Source organism: Podarcis vaucheri (genome assembly GCF_965113315.1).
Source record: "Podarcis vaucheri genome assembly, chromosome: Z".
Lineage (NCBI taxonomy): Eukaryota > Metazoa > Chordata > Lepidosauria > Squamata > Lacertidae > Podarcis > Podarcis vaucheri.
Genome location: NC_138758.1, coordinates 30,999,271 through 31,016,304, shown reverse-complemented (window position 1 = coordinate 31,016,304; position 17,034 = coordinate 30,999,271). Strand labels below are relative to the sequence as shown.

The window sequence follows — 17,034 nt, the reverse complement described above, 5'->3', positions numbered from 1 at the left end:
GCACATGGAAGAGACGGGGGGTGGGGGTGGAATTTAACACTCCTCAACTAGAATAGTGAAGAAAACAGAAAGACTGAAAGCTATCCCTTCCCCTCACATCTCATCTGGAACTGCAGCAGGTAACAAACACCTTCTTGCTGCTAATGTCAGGATAAGGAGGGAGACTGGTACTTACTTCCCACACCCTTTTCCCTGCCCAAACATCTCCCCTCTAGGTTCTTCCCATTGCAAGACTCCTTGAGGCTCTATCCCAGGGCTAGGCAACCTAAGGGGATTGGGATGCAGCCCAATCGCCTTCTCAATCCGGCCTGCGGATGGTCCGGGAATCCGCGTGTTTTTACATGGCCCACGGCTGAAAAAGGTTGCTGACCCCTGCTCTATCCTTTATCCTACTTCTCCTCAGATGCTGTTAGTGGTCACTGCTGCAGAGGAAATCTCAAGTGCCATAACGCAGTGGGAGAACACCTGCTCCGAATATAGAAGTGTCCTGGTTAAGTCCCTGGTGTCTCCAGTTAGGTCTGGGGAAGATGCTCTACCTGAAACTCTGGAGAGCAACTGCCAGTCAGAGTAAATAGCACTGAGTGTGGTGGACCAAACTGGACTGACAGTTTCCCATTTGCCTAATTCAGTTGGCTTCCTATGTTTAGGCAGGACAAGACAGGCAAGGAAAGGACACAGGGGCAGGCAAAGGAAGGTTGTTAGTTGTTGCAGCAGAAGACAGTCCCAGCCACTCTAAGTGTAGAATCAGAACCATCAAATTTGTGTAGCAACTTGGGGGGGTTGTATCCACCTGATACAACCTTGGGGAGGGAGGAGCTAACCATAGCTGTCAACTTACAGATTTGAAAATAAGGGACCCGCAGCCAAAATAAGGGATTTTAGTCAACCAGCAGCCAAACGAAGCCTCAAGTGGTGGTTCCCACAGCACAACAAACCAGCAAAGGGGATGCAGCAAGGAAAACGACCGTCACCTCTCCGCTGGGAAGTGCTGAGCAAAGGCGAGTCCCCAGGCAACGTGGCCGATTTGATCGGCACAAGGCATGCAAGCTCCACCCCCAGTCATTCTTAGACTCCTTATTGGGTGAGCAACACAGCCAAGCAACACAGTTGGAGCCTCTCTCCTCCCTGGCCGGCAGGGAGGGAGGGAGAGGAGCTGCTTCCTTTGAAACCTGGGAAATTTAAGGGACATCATCAATCCGGGACAACAGTGGGAAACGGCGCTGGGATAAGGGAGTTTCTCGCCAAATAAGGGATGGTTGACAGCTATGGAGCTAACAGATCACAAACTGCTTAGGTGGCAGCAAATCAAGGGGTGGGGAGGAAGGCAAAAAAGGGGGGGCAAGATGGGCAGAATCCAGAGTGCAGTCATGCCCAACCTGGGGGTTGTATCCCAAAAATATCAGAAGGGTACCAGGTTGGGGAAGGTAGCTATAGCACAATCAAGAGTATGTTTGGGCCCATTGCTGGATGACAGCAATACTGCAAAAGAATTCAGGGAGGGAAAACTAATAGAGGGCATTAAGGAAAACCCAAAACAAGGAAAATGAGATGGGTTTGTCCCCCCCCCCTTGTGAGTTCAGGGTTGGGAGCCCTGTCAGGCTGAGCAAAGGCATCTCTCTTTAGCATATCCAAAGCTTTGTTGTTTAAGGGCATGTTGTTGTTGTTGTTTAGTCGTTTAGTCGTGTCCGACTCTTTGTGACCCCATGGACCAGAGCACGCCAGGCACTCCTGTCTTCCACTGCCTCCCGCAGTTTGGTCAAATTTAAGGGCATAGGGAACCACAATATAAATACGGCAAACAGTGAATTTAACAAATTTTATTTATTTTTTTGGTGTTTTTTTCTGCATTCATGTTACATATATTTTCTCCGAGGAGCTCAAGACGACGTACACACTTCATCCTCACACCGTTTCATCCTCACAGTACTGTGAAGTAGGTTTGGCTGAGGGTCTTTGACTGGCCTGTGGCACCCATTTGAGCTTCAAGGCCCGGTAGGGATTTTAACCGTGGCCTCTCCAGTGTCCTAGTCCAACATTCTGTCACACAAATAGATAGATAGAAAAATTGTAATCCTCCCTCCTCCAAGTGAAACTCATGCATTGCCTCTTTACAATATAAGATATATAAATGACGGCAATGCAAGAGAAGAACAGCCCGCCCACCAAGTGTAGCAAAGGGGGAATTATGAAATAGCTTGGATCAATGATTTTCAGTGAGTGTGCCGTGGTACCCTGGGGTGCTTTGAATGATGGTCAGGGGTGCTGCGGGCAAGCCTGGCCTCCGTCCCTCTTCCCTTCCCTCCCTCCTCTGATGCCCTCTCTGGTCTCTGCCTCCCAAAGGCTTCCACAGCTACAAGCTCCCCAGGTGAACGGTGCCTCTGGGGCTGGCCAGGGGGTGCTGGCTGCCAGGAGCTGGATAAGCAAGCAAGTGGGCGAGGGAGCCCAGCCAGCCAGTTCAGGCAGGTGCTGCACTGGACTTTCATGTACTTGCTGTGTGCGAAGCCTGCCTGGAAGCTGAGTGCCCAGTGCTGAAGGGAAGTCTTTCTGCCATGCAGGGCAAGGAGCGCCCATTGCTGCCCCTGGTGCTGGCCTCATGTTCACCTTTGGCCAATCTCCATTGGGCCACTAAGGCCGGAGGCAACCTCTTCTCAGGCCCTTGTGGGGTGGTGTGAGGTGGCACCTCTCTTTGGGGTGGGGGCGGGGGTGGGGGCAGCTCAGAGACTAGAGGTGGTAGGAGTGGCTGCCTGGAGGACTCCCAAGGAGAGGGGAAAGGAGAGGAGGTTGAGGGAACCCTCCACAAGGGAGGGGTGAGAGGCTGCTGGCTCTGCAGGCAAGGGGTGAAATAACTGGGATCCTGAGCCCCACAGGGGAGCCCCAGAAAGAATGTAGTTGGTCAAGGGAGCCATGGACTCAAAAAGGTTGAGGACCATTGATGTAAATGACACAAACCTTTAAAAAAGCAACACAGTCTGATTGTCTTCCAGACCAGCAATACTGAATGAAATGAACATGAGCTGCTTTGGCAAAGAAAATATCGCTAATAAATTTAACAACAACAACAACAACTACAAGCACAACCACAACAAGAACAAGAATAACAACAAGAAGAAGAACAACAACAAGAACAACAACACAGCACCCACTACCACCACCACCACTGCTGCTGCCGCCACCACTAGCATAGAAAAAATCTGATTATCCTCCACCTTATACAGGGCAGTTCTGAGGCAGAGAACCGACAATGCATTCCTGAGGCACACTTGAACATAAGCCATTGCTTTTGTGATCCACACTCCACCCTACTTAACTAGGGTTGCCATCTTTCAAAAACTGAATCAATTTTGAGCTTTGGCCAATTTCTGTGCAATGTTGTTGAGCTTTTTTTAATTGCTAATTCTCAATTTGCGTCCGTTTTCTTATTGCATCCCGGCTGTGTCACGGAAAGTCAAGATGTATGGCCTCTTTGCCCAATTGGTGGCACAATTTTACCTCTAGAAACAATACGGAAAATAGCCTGACGATGGCTGGGTTGAGGAGAAGAAGAAGAGTTTGGATTTGATATCCCGCTTTATCACTACCCGAAGGAGTCTCAAAGCGGCTAACATTCTCCTTTCCCTTCCTCCCCCACAACAAATACTCTGTGAGGTAAGTGGGGCTGAGAGACTTCAAAGAAGTGTGACTGGCCCAAGGTTACCCAGCAGCTGCATGTGGAGGAGCGGAGACACGAACCCAGTTCCCCAGATTACAAATCTACCGCTCTTAACCACTACACCACTCTGACTCTCATCAATGCAAAAAAGGAAGGCGCCTCACAGGGGGGCATCTAGCACTTCAGTGTCAGAATCTGACTCATTGACCAGGGCCTCATACATATTGACTGTCTTGAGTTCTATCGCCTCTTCCTCAAGGCCTAGTATAGGTGCCAGGATGCGGCTGTTGTCAGCACTGCCGTTCAGTAACTCGTACTCATACGAACATGCACACCTGTCGTTTCTTCCTAGGTCATGTGGATTGTCATCATCGTTGTCTTCATCTGTGCCTCTGGTAATACAGAAGCTGAAACAGAAAGGAAAAGGTGAGAATCAGGTCAATAGACCAAGGGCTTGTAATAGGCGTAAGGGAAGAAAACGAAGTACTTTGGAGGGCTGGAACTTCAAAGACAGAGTGGCATTTCTGCAGTTAGATGGTCTCTTTGCACAGCTTCCTATGTCCTGTTTCAGCCTTTCCAATGTGCACAGTCTGCTTCTGAAATCCATGCTTCAACTTTTAAACAAGTGCAAAGATTAACATTTGGCCACTTTCCACTCACAACATACCACTATTCTATCCATGTTTTCTAAGGAGATAGGAGGCTCACTTGATGTATGGAGTTGAGTGGTCCTTGCTGTCATTTTGCACACTTTTATTTTTCTAGTGGTAGCGGAACTTATGCCACTGCCAAAACACACACAAATCAGGGAGCTTGTAAAGCCACTGAGCAAGGCCTGATTTGCTGAAAGTGTCTACTCTTGTTTTAAAGAGTTCCTAGATTTTAGCCCAAATATTTGATCCAATAGTTTATATCCTTTGCAAGAGCAGGGGATCTGCTGAGCCCACTGGTGACATCTGGCTGAGGCTGGATTAGGACTGCCAGAGGCCCTGAGCACTGAAAAGATTATGGTGTTCAAAATAAATTCAAAATAAAAAAGAGAAAAGAAAAATCAAGAAGAGTACAAGTAGAGTATAAGGAAGACTAGCAAAGTTCTGATTTTTCCCATGACCACCTCAATACTTCTTCTTTAAAATATCAAAGGTCATTCCCCTCCCCCAAAAAACCACACAAACAAAATGGTCACTTTTTGGGTACCCCTGCTTTGCTAGTGCCCTAACCACATCTTTTTGGATAATCCAGCCCTGAATCTGGCCATTCCGGATGAGACCTACTTCTCATTCACCCTCCTCCTACCACAACACATATGCACTGTAGCATTTATATTTCAGGTCCTTTTCACTTATTCATATTCATTTTTCCAATGTGCTGCCAGCCCAAACATGTCAGTTCTACAACCCCTAGATAATCAGATAATCACTTACTATGAAATTGGAAAGCCATCACCTGAAATACAAAAAACAAACAGCAGAACTTTATGAGCAAATGTCCCTCCAGAAAAGTACAATCATTTCAAAACTGCAAACAGCTTTTGTTAAAAATGTAACAAGCAATATCAGATGAACAATAGAAGTGCAGCTTATACCCTAATCCCAACAAGGGGAAAACACATAGAGCTGCTGCGCAACTCTGTGCTGTATGTGGCAGGAGGGCACTGGTGCAGCTCTTAGGCACAACGGCCTATAAACACTCTTTCTGTCTGGCATGGTCGTCCTTTTCCACCAAGCACATAGCTTCGGGAGGGACATACAGAGTTATGCTCAGAACTACCTGCAGTTCACTAGTCCCATAGATAGGGTTCCTAAATCCTTCACCCTGGTCCACCCACCCTGGTCCTGAGGACTAATGCAGCAGAGTCCCTCCCTTCAGTTCTTCATATATCATTTCACTCTGTCAAATCAGAGAAGCCATTGTTTTCTGAGTGAAATCTAACTCACTCACCAGTTCCATTTATTCTGTAGCAGACAATACACGTAAGAATACCAGTGAGAACAAGGGTGAGCAGAACAAGCATGATGATGGCGAAAGTTGACATCTTGGACCCTAGGACAACACAGCAAAGGATGAAATTTACATATTTGTATGTCTATTCATACTGATATGTTCATTTTAATGCACATGTTCCCCAAATATATACATTTTTGTAAACACTGCTTGGAAAACTACACCGCAAAATTCAGAAAAGGGTGAATTTTGTAGGGTGACACTGTTTAGGTTCTCACACTGTTTTGAAAAGTGTGGATTTCATACAACTGCCTTTAAATGTGAACTAAATTTTAATTCTTCCCAATCCCTAGTTCTGAGAATAGGTCACAGGACTTCAGCTTAAAGGGGAATCAAAACATTTTAAATCCTTTCCCATGTTAAAAGTATCCTGAAAAGTGGCAGGCAAAGGGTTGGAGCCTAACTTTCCTGTACTCCCTAGTATGTAAAGGGTTTGGTTAAAAACCCAAAATACTTTTAGCAAGTCCGCTCCCCCCCCCACTAATGGGGGATGCATTCAAAAATGGCACTTCCAACTTGCAGCCTGAATTCTGCCACCTTCAAGCCGGCCACACAGGCAACTTCACTTCCTCCTTTCCCTTTGTTGGATGTAAACACAGGAGCAGTCAATGACAACATTCCTAGAGTGTACATGTTACAACATGGGGAGGGATGTCTGTCCAGCAAGCAGGTAAACTTCCTGGGGACGGACTTCCTCCGCATGTGACCAGAGGTGGGTGTGGCCTCACCTGTGCAGGTAATGACAAAAGCACAGGGCAGGCAGCCATCTCTCTCTCTCTGCCATCACCTTTCGAAGAAGCAGGATGCCCTCTTGGCTCTCAGCCAAGAGAGGAGAGGGCTATCTTCCTATAAGATAGATTCTACGTGTATTTTACCTTTTTAAGCCTGTCTGCCGTCTGGGATCATATTGTGAACAGATCGTGAGTAAACTCTTTTATACTTTTATAAAGACTGTGTTGTGTCTTGTATTTTAAGAGGGAACAAAGGGGAAATTACCAGAGTAATTATTATAGAGGTTCTAGCGAACCTGTGCACACGTTACCGTTGCGAACTTGAAGGGGAATGTCTATAAACTCTGCTGGTATTTTGGGAACTTGTTAGCACAAGTTGGACAAGGATATAATTAGTCAATATATCCTCTCCTGCACCCCAGAACATTCCCACACCCTTCACTTTGCTATCAAGTGCGGTCTTTACCAGTAGGCTTTGGTAAAGGCTTCCCTGTAGTAGACGCTGTCGTAGTTGCTGGTGTTGTAGCTGGACCTGCAAATCAAGGCAAAGATGCTGCGTCAGCAGAAAGGAGACCGGCTTTCACCCAAAGAGCAACTGAAGCAAGGCTGGAGGAGAATCTAAGCAGCAGCTGTTAGAACTCCCCAGCCCACCCCAGTGTATTCACAGGGTGAATTTCATCTCTGGAGCCACACAAAAGACTTTAGGGTTGAGATGTCGGGTACTTCTGCTGGCGTGTCAACTGGGGTGACCTTTAGAAACAGGCTCATGTCGGACAGGATCTTGTTCTTCTTTTTGCCCCAGCACTTTCTCCATGAAAACCAGCTCTTTACCACCGAATTGGAGCAAACAGCAACCTGCAGGAAATCTGAATAGCTGTTTGCTCCAATTCAGCAGTAAATATCGGGTTTTCCTGTGGAAAGCGATGGGGCACCAAAAACACCCCCCCCCCACATGTTCAAACACAAACCAGGAAATCATGGACCTGTGCCTAGAAAGTGAAGGGCGAAAGTTAAGTCTGGATGAGCCCTAAATGAAATAAAAATGGTTCCAGTTACAGATAGGTAGCCGTGTTGGTCTGCCATAGTCAAAATAAAAAAAAATCCTTCCAGTAGCACCTTAAAGACCAACTAAGTTAGTTCTTGGTATGAGCTTTCGTGTGCATGCACACTTCTTCAGTATCTGAAGAGGTATCTGAAGAAGTGTGCATGCACACGAAAGCTCATACCAAGAACTAACTTAGTTGGTCTTTAAGGTGCTACTGGAAGGATTTTTTTTTATTTTGAAATAAAAATGTAAATTCTCCCTCTCCCTCTGGAAATGACAGTGCACAAATGTTCCTCAAAACTGGGAACTCCCACCAGCAGTCAAGGTATATGTAGGTCACTTAGGAAGCTGATCTTTTTTGGAACACATCTTTGAGCCGGGATACACCAGTTACTAGTACATTTGTATTCCATGTTAGCCCTATTCAGAGAAGACTCACTGAAAAGACTCACAGAGAAGACTCACTGAAAGGCATGAACAGGACTAATTCAGGTCGACCCATGTCAGTGTGCCTGCTCTGGAGGAAATGACACCTGTGCTTCTGTGGGTGCAGAAATACATTCCTGGCTGCTAGTGAGAGTATCCTCTTCCTCAAGTCGAGTCCTAAAGAGGCAATGAAAGCCCCACAGTACTGTACAGCTTGGCTAGTTTTTGGAGCTGAAAATGCTAGTCCCTGTAATGAGGTAAACTTTACCTGTCACTTGCAACCAGGGGCGGTATCCAGCTACTTTATCAGTACATCTGTGCTCAAGGGCCAACCCAGGGGGAGTAGCCAAGACCCCACTGCCAACCTGGTCTCCTAGTTTGCGAAGGAGCCTTAGGGACAGAAGCAGACTTCTGGGTGCTTGGCACTCAGAGAGAAGGAAAGGGTGACTAGAGCCATTGAGAAGGATTCTGACATTGCCTGGAAAGGCCCCTGAGCAGAGATTTTTTTGCAGTGAACCCCAGAGCTTTCCCAGTAAACCTAAGGAGTTGCCGCATTGCACATTCCCCTCCCAGGGAATTCAGGTTGTCCTCCTCCAGCAGTCTAAAACAACAGGAAGGCCACACTATGTTCCTCACGTTTTGCCATGGTGAGCTCTCTTGAGTTGAAGCTGCCAGATGTAGTTCTTCCTCCGAACGCCATCCAAGCCGTGCTTGTGGCATCTGTGAGAATATTAGAGATATGTCAAGTTGCAAGTCCCCATACTGTGCCTTCCCCATATGCACTCTTGTCCCCCCAGGGCCACTGTTCTCTCGGCAGGACTCAGCTGGGAGAAAACCATGCCCTGGAAAGTGCTGTGGTGCAAGGCACTGGGAAAGTTTTGGCACCCCTCATCTGCACACTCCTTTGCTGTCTAGATTGAGCCTCTGCCTCCTCACACTTGATACACAACTAGAGACAAGTTGAGTTTACAGGGGCACCTTTTGAGGCTGCAGGGTGAAGGAGTCCTTAATTTCTATTTCCCCTCCACCCACGACTACGTGGACAACTAGAGGATGCCTTCAATGGGGGGGGGGGAGTGGACAAAAGCAGGAGCAGGGCAACTGGGGGCATTCCCCAAAGGCTGCCTGCTGTAGCCATTGAAGACCAGGCAAAGGGTCAGGCGACCCCACCTCAATCACCCATGCATTTCCCACCCACAACTCAAAACTGAACAGCCTATCATTTGGCGACAGCTTACCTGCCACAGCTGCGGTGCTCATTGCGAACTCAGTGCTAGGCCCCAAAGTAGATGGCACTGCAGAACCTGCAAGCAAAAGCAGGAATGCATTTTTCTCTCTCTATCCCTCTCCTTTTCTGAAGAATAGATCAGTTCTTCTTTGCATGTAAGATTCTGATAATCACTAGATGCACTGATAGTGCTTAATAACTGTTGGTATTCCACAGCTTTTATTCCTTCTAATATATGTATCTTGCACCATCAATGTAACTGGTGTTTTACAGGGCAGCTAACATACTGCAAAGGGTTGTTTTTTGGGGGGTGGGGTGTGTGTGTCAGTCTGGATGATACCAGTGGGTCCCTTCCAAACCTGCAATCCTGCATATGTGTAGAGTGCAAATCTAGGACAGGAAACCTGCTGAACCAATCAAACTAGTCTTTCTGTTAAGGTAATGGCCTTGGCTGGCCAGTTATGGCTACTGCCATTTACATGCTACTGCCATTTACATGTTGTAGGAGGCTGCCATAGAGATAAGTGGGTAGGCTTTTTTCCACATCACCTGGTGGGATGCCATATCAATCAAAGATGGGGAACTCTGTGTGAGAGAGAGTTTGGGCTGATCTTGGAAGCTGCAGAAGCAGGGACGTGTCTGCTGTACGCTAGACCCAAAGCTGTGACTTGGGGCTTCCCTAGGAACTTAATGGGCAGGTAAGATCTGTGGAGTTAAAATGCTGTGGGTTCCCAATTCACACTTGTCCTTTGTTTTTTAGATACAGGATTGCAGCCTTCTGCCTTATTGATCTTTCTGAACTGAATGTTATGTTAAGAAAGTAAGAACGTAAGAAGAGTCTGCTGAATCAGGCCAATGGCCCTTCTAGGTCAGCATCCTGTTTTCACAGTGGCCAGCCAAATGCAAAAGGGAAACTAGGGAGCAGAATGCATTATTTTATTGTGTACTGTGGTATTGATTATTGTACACTGCTCTGGTATGTTTTTAAAATGTAGTGTATAAATTTGTCAAATAAAATAGAATAAAATCTATCTATTTCATGCAAAGAATTTCAGATACTGGAGCTCTTAACACAGAGGCCAAGCCTGGACAAAACTGATTGTTATAAATTGGGGGGGGGGAGCTGCTTTGGAGAGGCTATTGTTACACTACGTATTGCTTTGTGCTGTATTCTGGTTTTCTTGAATTTGTATGTAGCCATTTTACTGCATTTTTAATTAAATATTATTATTATTTGAATAAATGAATGAATTGGGTTTCCTAAAACTAAATCACTCTGGAGCTACATTATGGATCTTTGCATAGCAGAGGTTGTTGGATGCTCTTACTTTGCACGTTTATCCGAATAGCTCTGCTCTGCTGGATCTGCTTGCTGACCCTGTTTTCAACTTCACAGTAGTATCTGCCAGCATCCGATGCCTCCAGCCGGTCAAAGGTAAGTACGGCTTCCTTGCCCACAAGGGTTGCATTACTTCCTTCCACTTGTTTGAACCAGCGGTAAATGATGGGCGGAGAGCCGCTGGTCAAGCACGACAGGTTGAACCTCATCACGCCAGGCAAGCTGGTCTCATCATTGTTGGTGGCCTTAATGACAGGCTTGGCCACTGGAACTGGGGAGCAAAACGATACTTATCAAGCACCTGCAGCAAATTTGGGGCTTGCACAGCTCAATCAGACATAGAATGCGAGGAAAGTAAAGGAAGATGACTGAAGATACTTTGGAATTGTAAGGTTCAAGGAGAATGTGATCCTCAAGGTTCTACCTCTTTTCACAATTGATAAAAAGCTTGGGGACCTGTCCCCTCTCTCCATTTAGAACATAAGAAGAGCCCTTCTGGATTAGGCCCATCGTCCAGCATCCTGTTCTCGCAGTGGCCAAACAGATGCCTCTTCTGAGAAAGCTGCAAGTAGGGTCCAAGCACAACAGTACTCTCCCCTCCTGTGGTTTCCAGCGACTGGTTATCAGAAAGGAGCATTGCTGCCTTCAACTGAGAAGGCAGAGCTGAGCATTGTAGCTAATAGCCATTGATAGCCCTCTCCCCCCTGAATTTGCCTCGTCCTCTTTTAAAGCCAGCCCCATCTGTCACCAAGGCACCTTGCAAAGAAGCAGCTGAGCACCTGAATGGTGAAAGCAAAGCTATATTTTCTTCTTTCTTCACATTTTTGAAATCCTGCTTGAGAATCTTTAATAAAAAGCAAACCACACATTCTCTGAATAAACAAAATAGAAAATGATACTATGCAACTTAAATATATATATATATATATATATATATATATATATATATATATATATATTGCATTTTTAACCATGAAGCCTTCTCAGCATATTAATACAGGTTACCTTTTTTAACCTTCAGTATGATGATCCTTGATATTGTTACCCTGGTATTGTTTTTGGTCAGGAAGGTAACTTCACAGGCATAACGCCCTCTATCTGCCATGTCGAGATCGTGGATCAGGAGGGAGACATCTCCCAGGGGTTGCTTAGGAACGGTGAGTCGGTCTCTGAAATGTGCCACAGGTGTTTGGTCCCCTGAGTCATTATCCCGGTGAAAGATGGCTCTATTGTGATGATCCCGCTGCCTCCAAACAACACTTTGTTCCAGGAAGTCAGGAGATGGGTCATACAAACATGGCAAAGTGACCGAAGCCCTCCAAGTGCCATGGGTCTCATGTGGGCCAGTCAAATCCAGAACAACTGGGGGAGCAGCAAGATAAACAGAAGGTTATTATATTATTTCACAGGACCTATTGATTGATATGCCAGAAATTTGTAAAAGTAAAGGGACCCCTGACCATTAGGTCCAGTCGTGGCCGACTCTGGGGTTGCGGCGCTCATCTCGCTTTATTGGCCGAGGGAGCCAGCGTACAGCTTCCGGGTCATGTGGCCAGCATGACTAAGTTGCTTCTGGAGAACCAGAGCAGCGCACGGAAACGCCGTTTACCTTCCCGCCAGAGCGGTACGTATTTATCTACTTGCACTTTGACGTGCTTTCAAACTGCTAAGTTGGCAGGAGCAGGGACCGAGCAATGGGAGCTCACCCCGTCACAAGGATTCGAACTGCCGACCTTCTGATCGGCAAGCCCTAGGCTCTGTGGTTTAACCCACAGCGCCACCCATGTCCTGCCAGAAATTTAGGCCTGTGCAATTAAAGTGAATTGAAGAATCTGGTCCAGCAAATCAATTTTATTTATTTGTTTGTTTATTTATTTAAACACACACAGACAAATGAGTGGGCCTTTTCCTCTGCTGGATACCACTGTCATCCTAGGATGAATAACAACATCCTATTGTGGGGCTGTGTGTGAGCCGTCGCTGATTCAGGAAGCCTCAGACGTAGAGACATAGAGACGTAGAGACATAGAGACGTAGAGACATAGAGACGTAGAGACATGTGTTGTTCTGTGTTGGATCCCAAACTGTGACTTGAGGCTTCTCTGGAAACCTAATACCAAATCTTCTGTAGCATTAATGCAGTAAGTGCTTTCATCTTTTGCTCAGGCTGTACCTGTTAATACACATGTAAATAAACCTAAATCCTAAAGACATCACAGTCTCCGCTGGCCTTCACTCCAAGGAAACTAAACCTGGGTAAGCACAAGAACCCCTGGAGGCTCTCGCAGCTCGGAGGATGGGGGGCCAGTAACAATATTGTCTACCAGATCAGAGCATTAGCCTGCATGGGCGTGGCCAAGGGGGCTGCCCCCCCAAATCAAGTAAATCAATAAAAATACTTAACTGAGGCTCGCCCCAACATGAGCGTAGCCAAGGAGCTTGCCCCCCCCAAATCAAGTAAATCAATAAAAATACTTAACTGAGGCCTGCCCCCCCATGAGCGTAGCCAAGAGGGCAGCCCCCCCCCAAATCAAGTAAATCAATAAAAACACTTAACTGAGGCTCGCCCCCCAACATGAGCGTAGCCAAGAGGGCAGCCCCCCAAAATCAAGTAAATCAATAAAAATACTTAACTGAGGCTCGCCCCCCCAACATGAGCATAGCCAAGAGGGCAGCCCCCCAAAATCAAGTAAATCAATAAAAATACTTAACTGAGGCTCTCCCCCAACATGAGCGTAGCGAAGGGGGCTGCCCCCCCCAAATCAAGTAAATCAATAAAAATACTTAACTGAGGCTCGCCCCCCCAACATGAGCATAGCCAAGAGGGCAGCCCCCCAAAATCAAGTAAATCAATAAAAATACTTAACTGAGGATCGCCCCCCAACATGAGCGTAGCCAAGAGGGCAGCCCCCCCAAATCAAGTAAATCAATAAAAATACTTAACTGAGGCTCGCCCCCCCCAACATGAGCGTAGCCAAGAGGGCAGCCCCCCAAATCAAGTAAATCAATAAAAATACTTAACTGAGGCTCGCCCCCCCCCAACATGAGCGTAGCAAAGGGGGCTGACCCCCAAATCAAGTAAATCAATAAAAATACTTAACTGAGGCTCGCCCCCCCCAACATGAGCGTAGCCAAGAGGGCAGCCCCCCCAAATCAAGTAAATCAATAAAAATACTTAACTGAGGCTCCCCCCCAACATGAGCGTAGCCAAGAGGGCAGCCCCCCCAAATCAAGTAAATCAATAAAAATACTTAACTGAGGCTCGCCCCCCAACATGAGCGTAGCCAAGAGGCCAGCCCCCCAAATCAAGTAAATCAATAAAAATACTTAACTGAGGCTCCCCCCCCAACATGAGCGTAGCCAAGAGGGCAGCCCCCCCAAATCAAGTAAATCAATAAAAATACTTAACTGAGGCTCGCCCCCCCAACATGAGCATAGCCAAGAGGGCAGCCCCCCAAATCAAGTAAATCAATAAAAATACTTAACTGAGGCTCCCCCCCAACATGAGCGTAGCCAAGAGGGCAGCCCCCCAAATCAAGTAAATCAATAAAAATACTTAACTGAGGCTCGCCCCCCAACATGAGCGTAGCCAAGAGGGCAGCCCCCCCCAAATCAAGTAAATCAATAAAAATACTTAACTGAGGCTCCCCCCCAACATGAGCGTAGCCAAGAGGGCAGGCCCCCCAAATCAAGTAAATCAATAAAAATACTTAACTGAGGCTCGCCCCCCCCCAACATGAGCGTAGCCAAGAGGGCAGCCCCCCAAATCAAGTAAATCAATAAAAATACTTAACTGAGGCTCGCCCCCCCAACATAAATCCTGAATACGCTCATGCTAGCCCTGTCAGAGAGAGAAAATATCACCAAAGTGCCCTCTTCCCAGGCATTTTCTTAACAGTGCTTACCCTAAACAGCAGTAAACCCCCCCCCCCCAAAAAAAAACCTGGGTTGTATATCTCATGCAAGCACTTCTCTCTTGAAAGAAGATTGGGGGTTTGGGGGTTTTATCATACAGGTGCCTTTCTGAGCCCTATTAAGGGCTGAACCTTCCATCTTTTGCACACAAGGCTCACAAGCAGGAGGCGCACAAGCAGAATCTGCCTCTGACAATGAAGTTAGCACATAGCCATTGTGGCTTGTAGACAGGCATAAAGAGCTAATAACGGACACCTCCTTGCATAAAGAGACACCAACTGACCTCTGAAGCCATCTCTCTGAGAAGGTAATAGGCAACTAACAACCAGAACACTTATGAAACCAAAGACACAAGACAAAAGGTTCGGTTACCTTTTAAAATTAAATAAATACAGAGGTCTCGCACAAGGATTATTTACCATAAGTACATAACAAGAACTGGATCAGGCCATGGGCCCGTCTAGTCCAGCATCACATTATCATAATACCCAGCTAAATGCCTCAATGGGAAGCCCACAAGAAGGATCTGGGGTGCAACAGCACTACTGCCTCTGATTCCGAGTAATTAATTTAATATTTAAACTCTGCTTTTCCGGCAACAAATGTTGAGCTCAAAGCAACTAAGAAATACATTTCTAAAAAAACAATGCCAGAAAACAACATCATAAGTAATCTGGCACGAAGCTAAGATTATGCAAGGTTACGGCATCTGCTACATTTTGAAAACCACACCTGTTCCATCCACCTGTTAAAGCCCCCACGACTGCTAAACACTTCATACTTCTTTCTTAAACATATCAAAGAATGACATTTGGCTTATGTAGTAAATGTGAATGAGAGGACAGAATGAAAAGAATGAAAAGCCTTGCAAAATATTAAAGGTACAGCAAATGTAGAGTGGCATAAAACCATCAGATTAATTGCAGTCACTTAAGTGCCTAGGCAGATTTACAGAAAAAAAGCATACAAAATGTTCTACAACTTCTTTGCAAGTTTTCTTGTTTTGTGTAATTTAATCAAAGCCATAATATATAGCCAGGAGTGATTAAGCAAACAGTGAAATGTTCCGCATCTTCCTCACAACAATGCAACAGAGCAACATCACACATTTCAGTTGCAACACACAATCTGCGGTTTTACTGTCTTCCAACCCATGCCTAGTTCTGAACCCAAGCAACAACTTTGTAGATGAGACACTGGTTGCCGTAGCGGGAGGCATCAGTTAAAAAGAAACATTCCAAAGTGGAAGGAGAATTGTCTCAAGGCTGCTTTTATAATGAGTTGTTGCATTAATAGAGAAGCCGGAGAGATCGGATTCAGTCCTCAGTTAAAGGCAAACCTCCCTAACTTTCTGAAACAATATGTTAATCAAAATACAGCCATCCTTTTAAATCCACACTTCTCTGAACCCTGCAGTTCTCCATCCAAGTAATGCAAACAGAACTGCATATGCTGTGGTAAGATGTGCACAGAAATGTATATAAATGCACACAAACATGTATATATTAGGAGAAATTCTCACTGAAATGCTGATTAATTTTCATGTGGATTTGAAGGGGGGGGGGAATTACAAATTGACATGGAAATGCAAAAGTGGCAGCTTCACTCATCTCTGTGTATTAAAGATAATATTTTTTAAAAGTCTGCCACCTGGTTAATTGTGTGGCACATTATTTAGCTTATTGGCTTATTTATATTTTAAAAAGCCTGAGTATATTTCTGCATCATAAAAAAATCAAAGCAGCTTACAGCAATAAAGCCATGAAACTATACATTAAAGCATAAAAAGTTAAAATCCTTTAAAAGTCTTAATCTAAAAAATGAAACATTGCAGCCCTGATTGTTACTCTTATGAGTTCTGAAGAACGAAGCATTGTACATCTCATTTAAACAATATTAAAATTTAATCCTGAAAGGACTTACCTTTTCCATGGATAGTGGGTGCAAGCAGCAGAAACCACAGCCAAGCTACCTTGGCCATGATTGCCAGAGACTGATTACTCTGACTGCTCCTCACTCTGTGCTAACTAGTAAGGAACTGAATCCTTCAAGGGTGCAGTGAACAAAACTTCCCTCTCTCTGCTCCCTGCGAACCGGACAACTGCATCAGTGTATCACAGATTTTTATACCATTGCCAGGGTACCTTCGTCCTCCCTCTTCTGTTCAAAAAGGAAAAGAAAGGAGGGGCACCTTCCAATTGGCTGAATGCATCAAGGACATTATTGGAGTAAGCTGGTTGATTATAATAAAAAAACAAGGGAAAGCAGCATCATCACCTTTGCAATGAATGGAAGAAAAAAATGCACTTGTTTGCAGGCGCAAGGGTTTATTTGGAAGAACCTTGTAATAGTTATGTCTCAATTTCTGCATGACCTTTAGAAAGAACTTTGTTTTAAAATCAGATGTTTTTCCCCAACGCACACTTCTTCCCCCCGCCTCTCCATTTTTTGCATCCTCTCCTTTTGCTCACATTTTATGTATATTTGCTAAGTTTGCAAGTTTCAGGGTAACCCTAAATGGGCTGAGAGACTTCGACACCTGAACTGCACATTTAGAACTAAAATTTCAAGCACAAAAAGCCCTGTCAGTTTCATAGAAACTGAACACATTTAATTGATTTATTTTTAAGTGTTATGATTTATATCCACCCCATGGAGCCCAAGGCAGCAAGCATTTAAGTGATAATTTTAGTGGGA

The 17,034-nt window shown here is 45.5% G+C and overlaps 1 protein-coding gene across 2 annotated transcripts; it reads right to left on the bottom strand.

Moving 5' to 3' along the window:
* Nucleotides 1-1,802: 1,802 nt before the first annotated feature.
* On the bottom strand, nucleotides 1,803-16,586 carry VSIG4 (V-set and immunoglobulin domain containing 4). Of its 2 annotated transcripts, none has more exons than XM_082208268.1 (10): nucleotides 16,261-16,586; nucleotides 11,428-11,784; nucleotides 10,412-10,693; nucleotides 9,094-9,159; nucleotides 8,492-8,575; nucleotides 6,851-6,916; nucleotides 5,591-5,692; nucleotides 5,074-5,095; nucleotides 2,349-4,056; nucleotides 1,803-2,294 (listed from the first exon to the last, which is right to left on the bottom strand). In XM_082208268.1, the coding sequence occupies exons 1-9, from the start codon at nucleotides 16,316-16,318 to the stop codon at nucleotides 3,810-3,812; spliced, it is 1,284 nt and encodes a 427-aa protein (XP_082064394.1). In that variant the 5' UTR covers nucleotides 16,319-16,586; the 3' UTR covers nucleotides 1,803-2,294; nucleotides 2,349-3,809. The 2 variants fall into 2 exon arrangements, with proteins under 2 accessions (XP_082064394.1, XP_082064395.1); XM_082208269.1 differs by having other exon boundaries at nucleotides 1,803-2,037; nucleotides 2,950-4,056.
* Nucleotides 16,587-17,034: the final 448 nt, after the last annotated feature.

Coding starts and splice junctions, on each gene's coding strand:
- VSIG4 (XM_082208268.1), bottom strand. CDS start 16,318: ATGGCCAAGGTAGCTTGGCTGTGGTTTCTGCTGCTTGCACCCACTATC. Junction 8,576..9,093: donor GAGCACCGCAGCTGTGGCAG/GTAAGCTGTCGC, acceptor ATATTCTCACAG/ATGCCACAAGCACGGCTTGG. Junction 5,096..5,590: donor CTACAGAATAAATGGAACTG/GTGAGTGAGTTA, acceptor TTTGTATTTCAG/GTGATGGCTTTCCAATTTCA.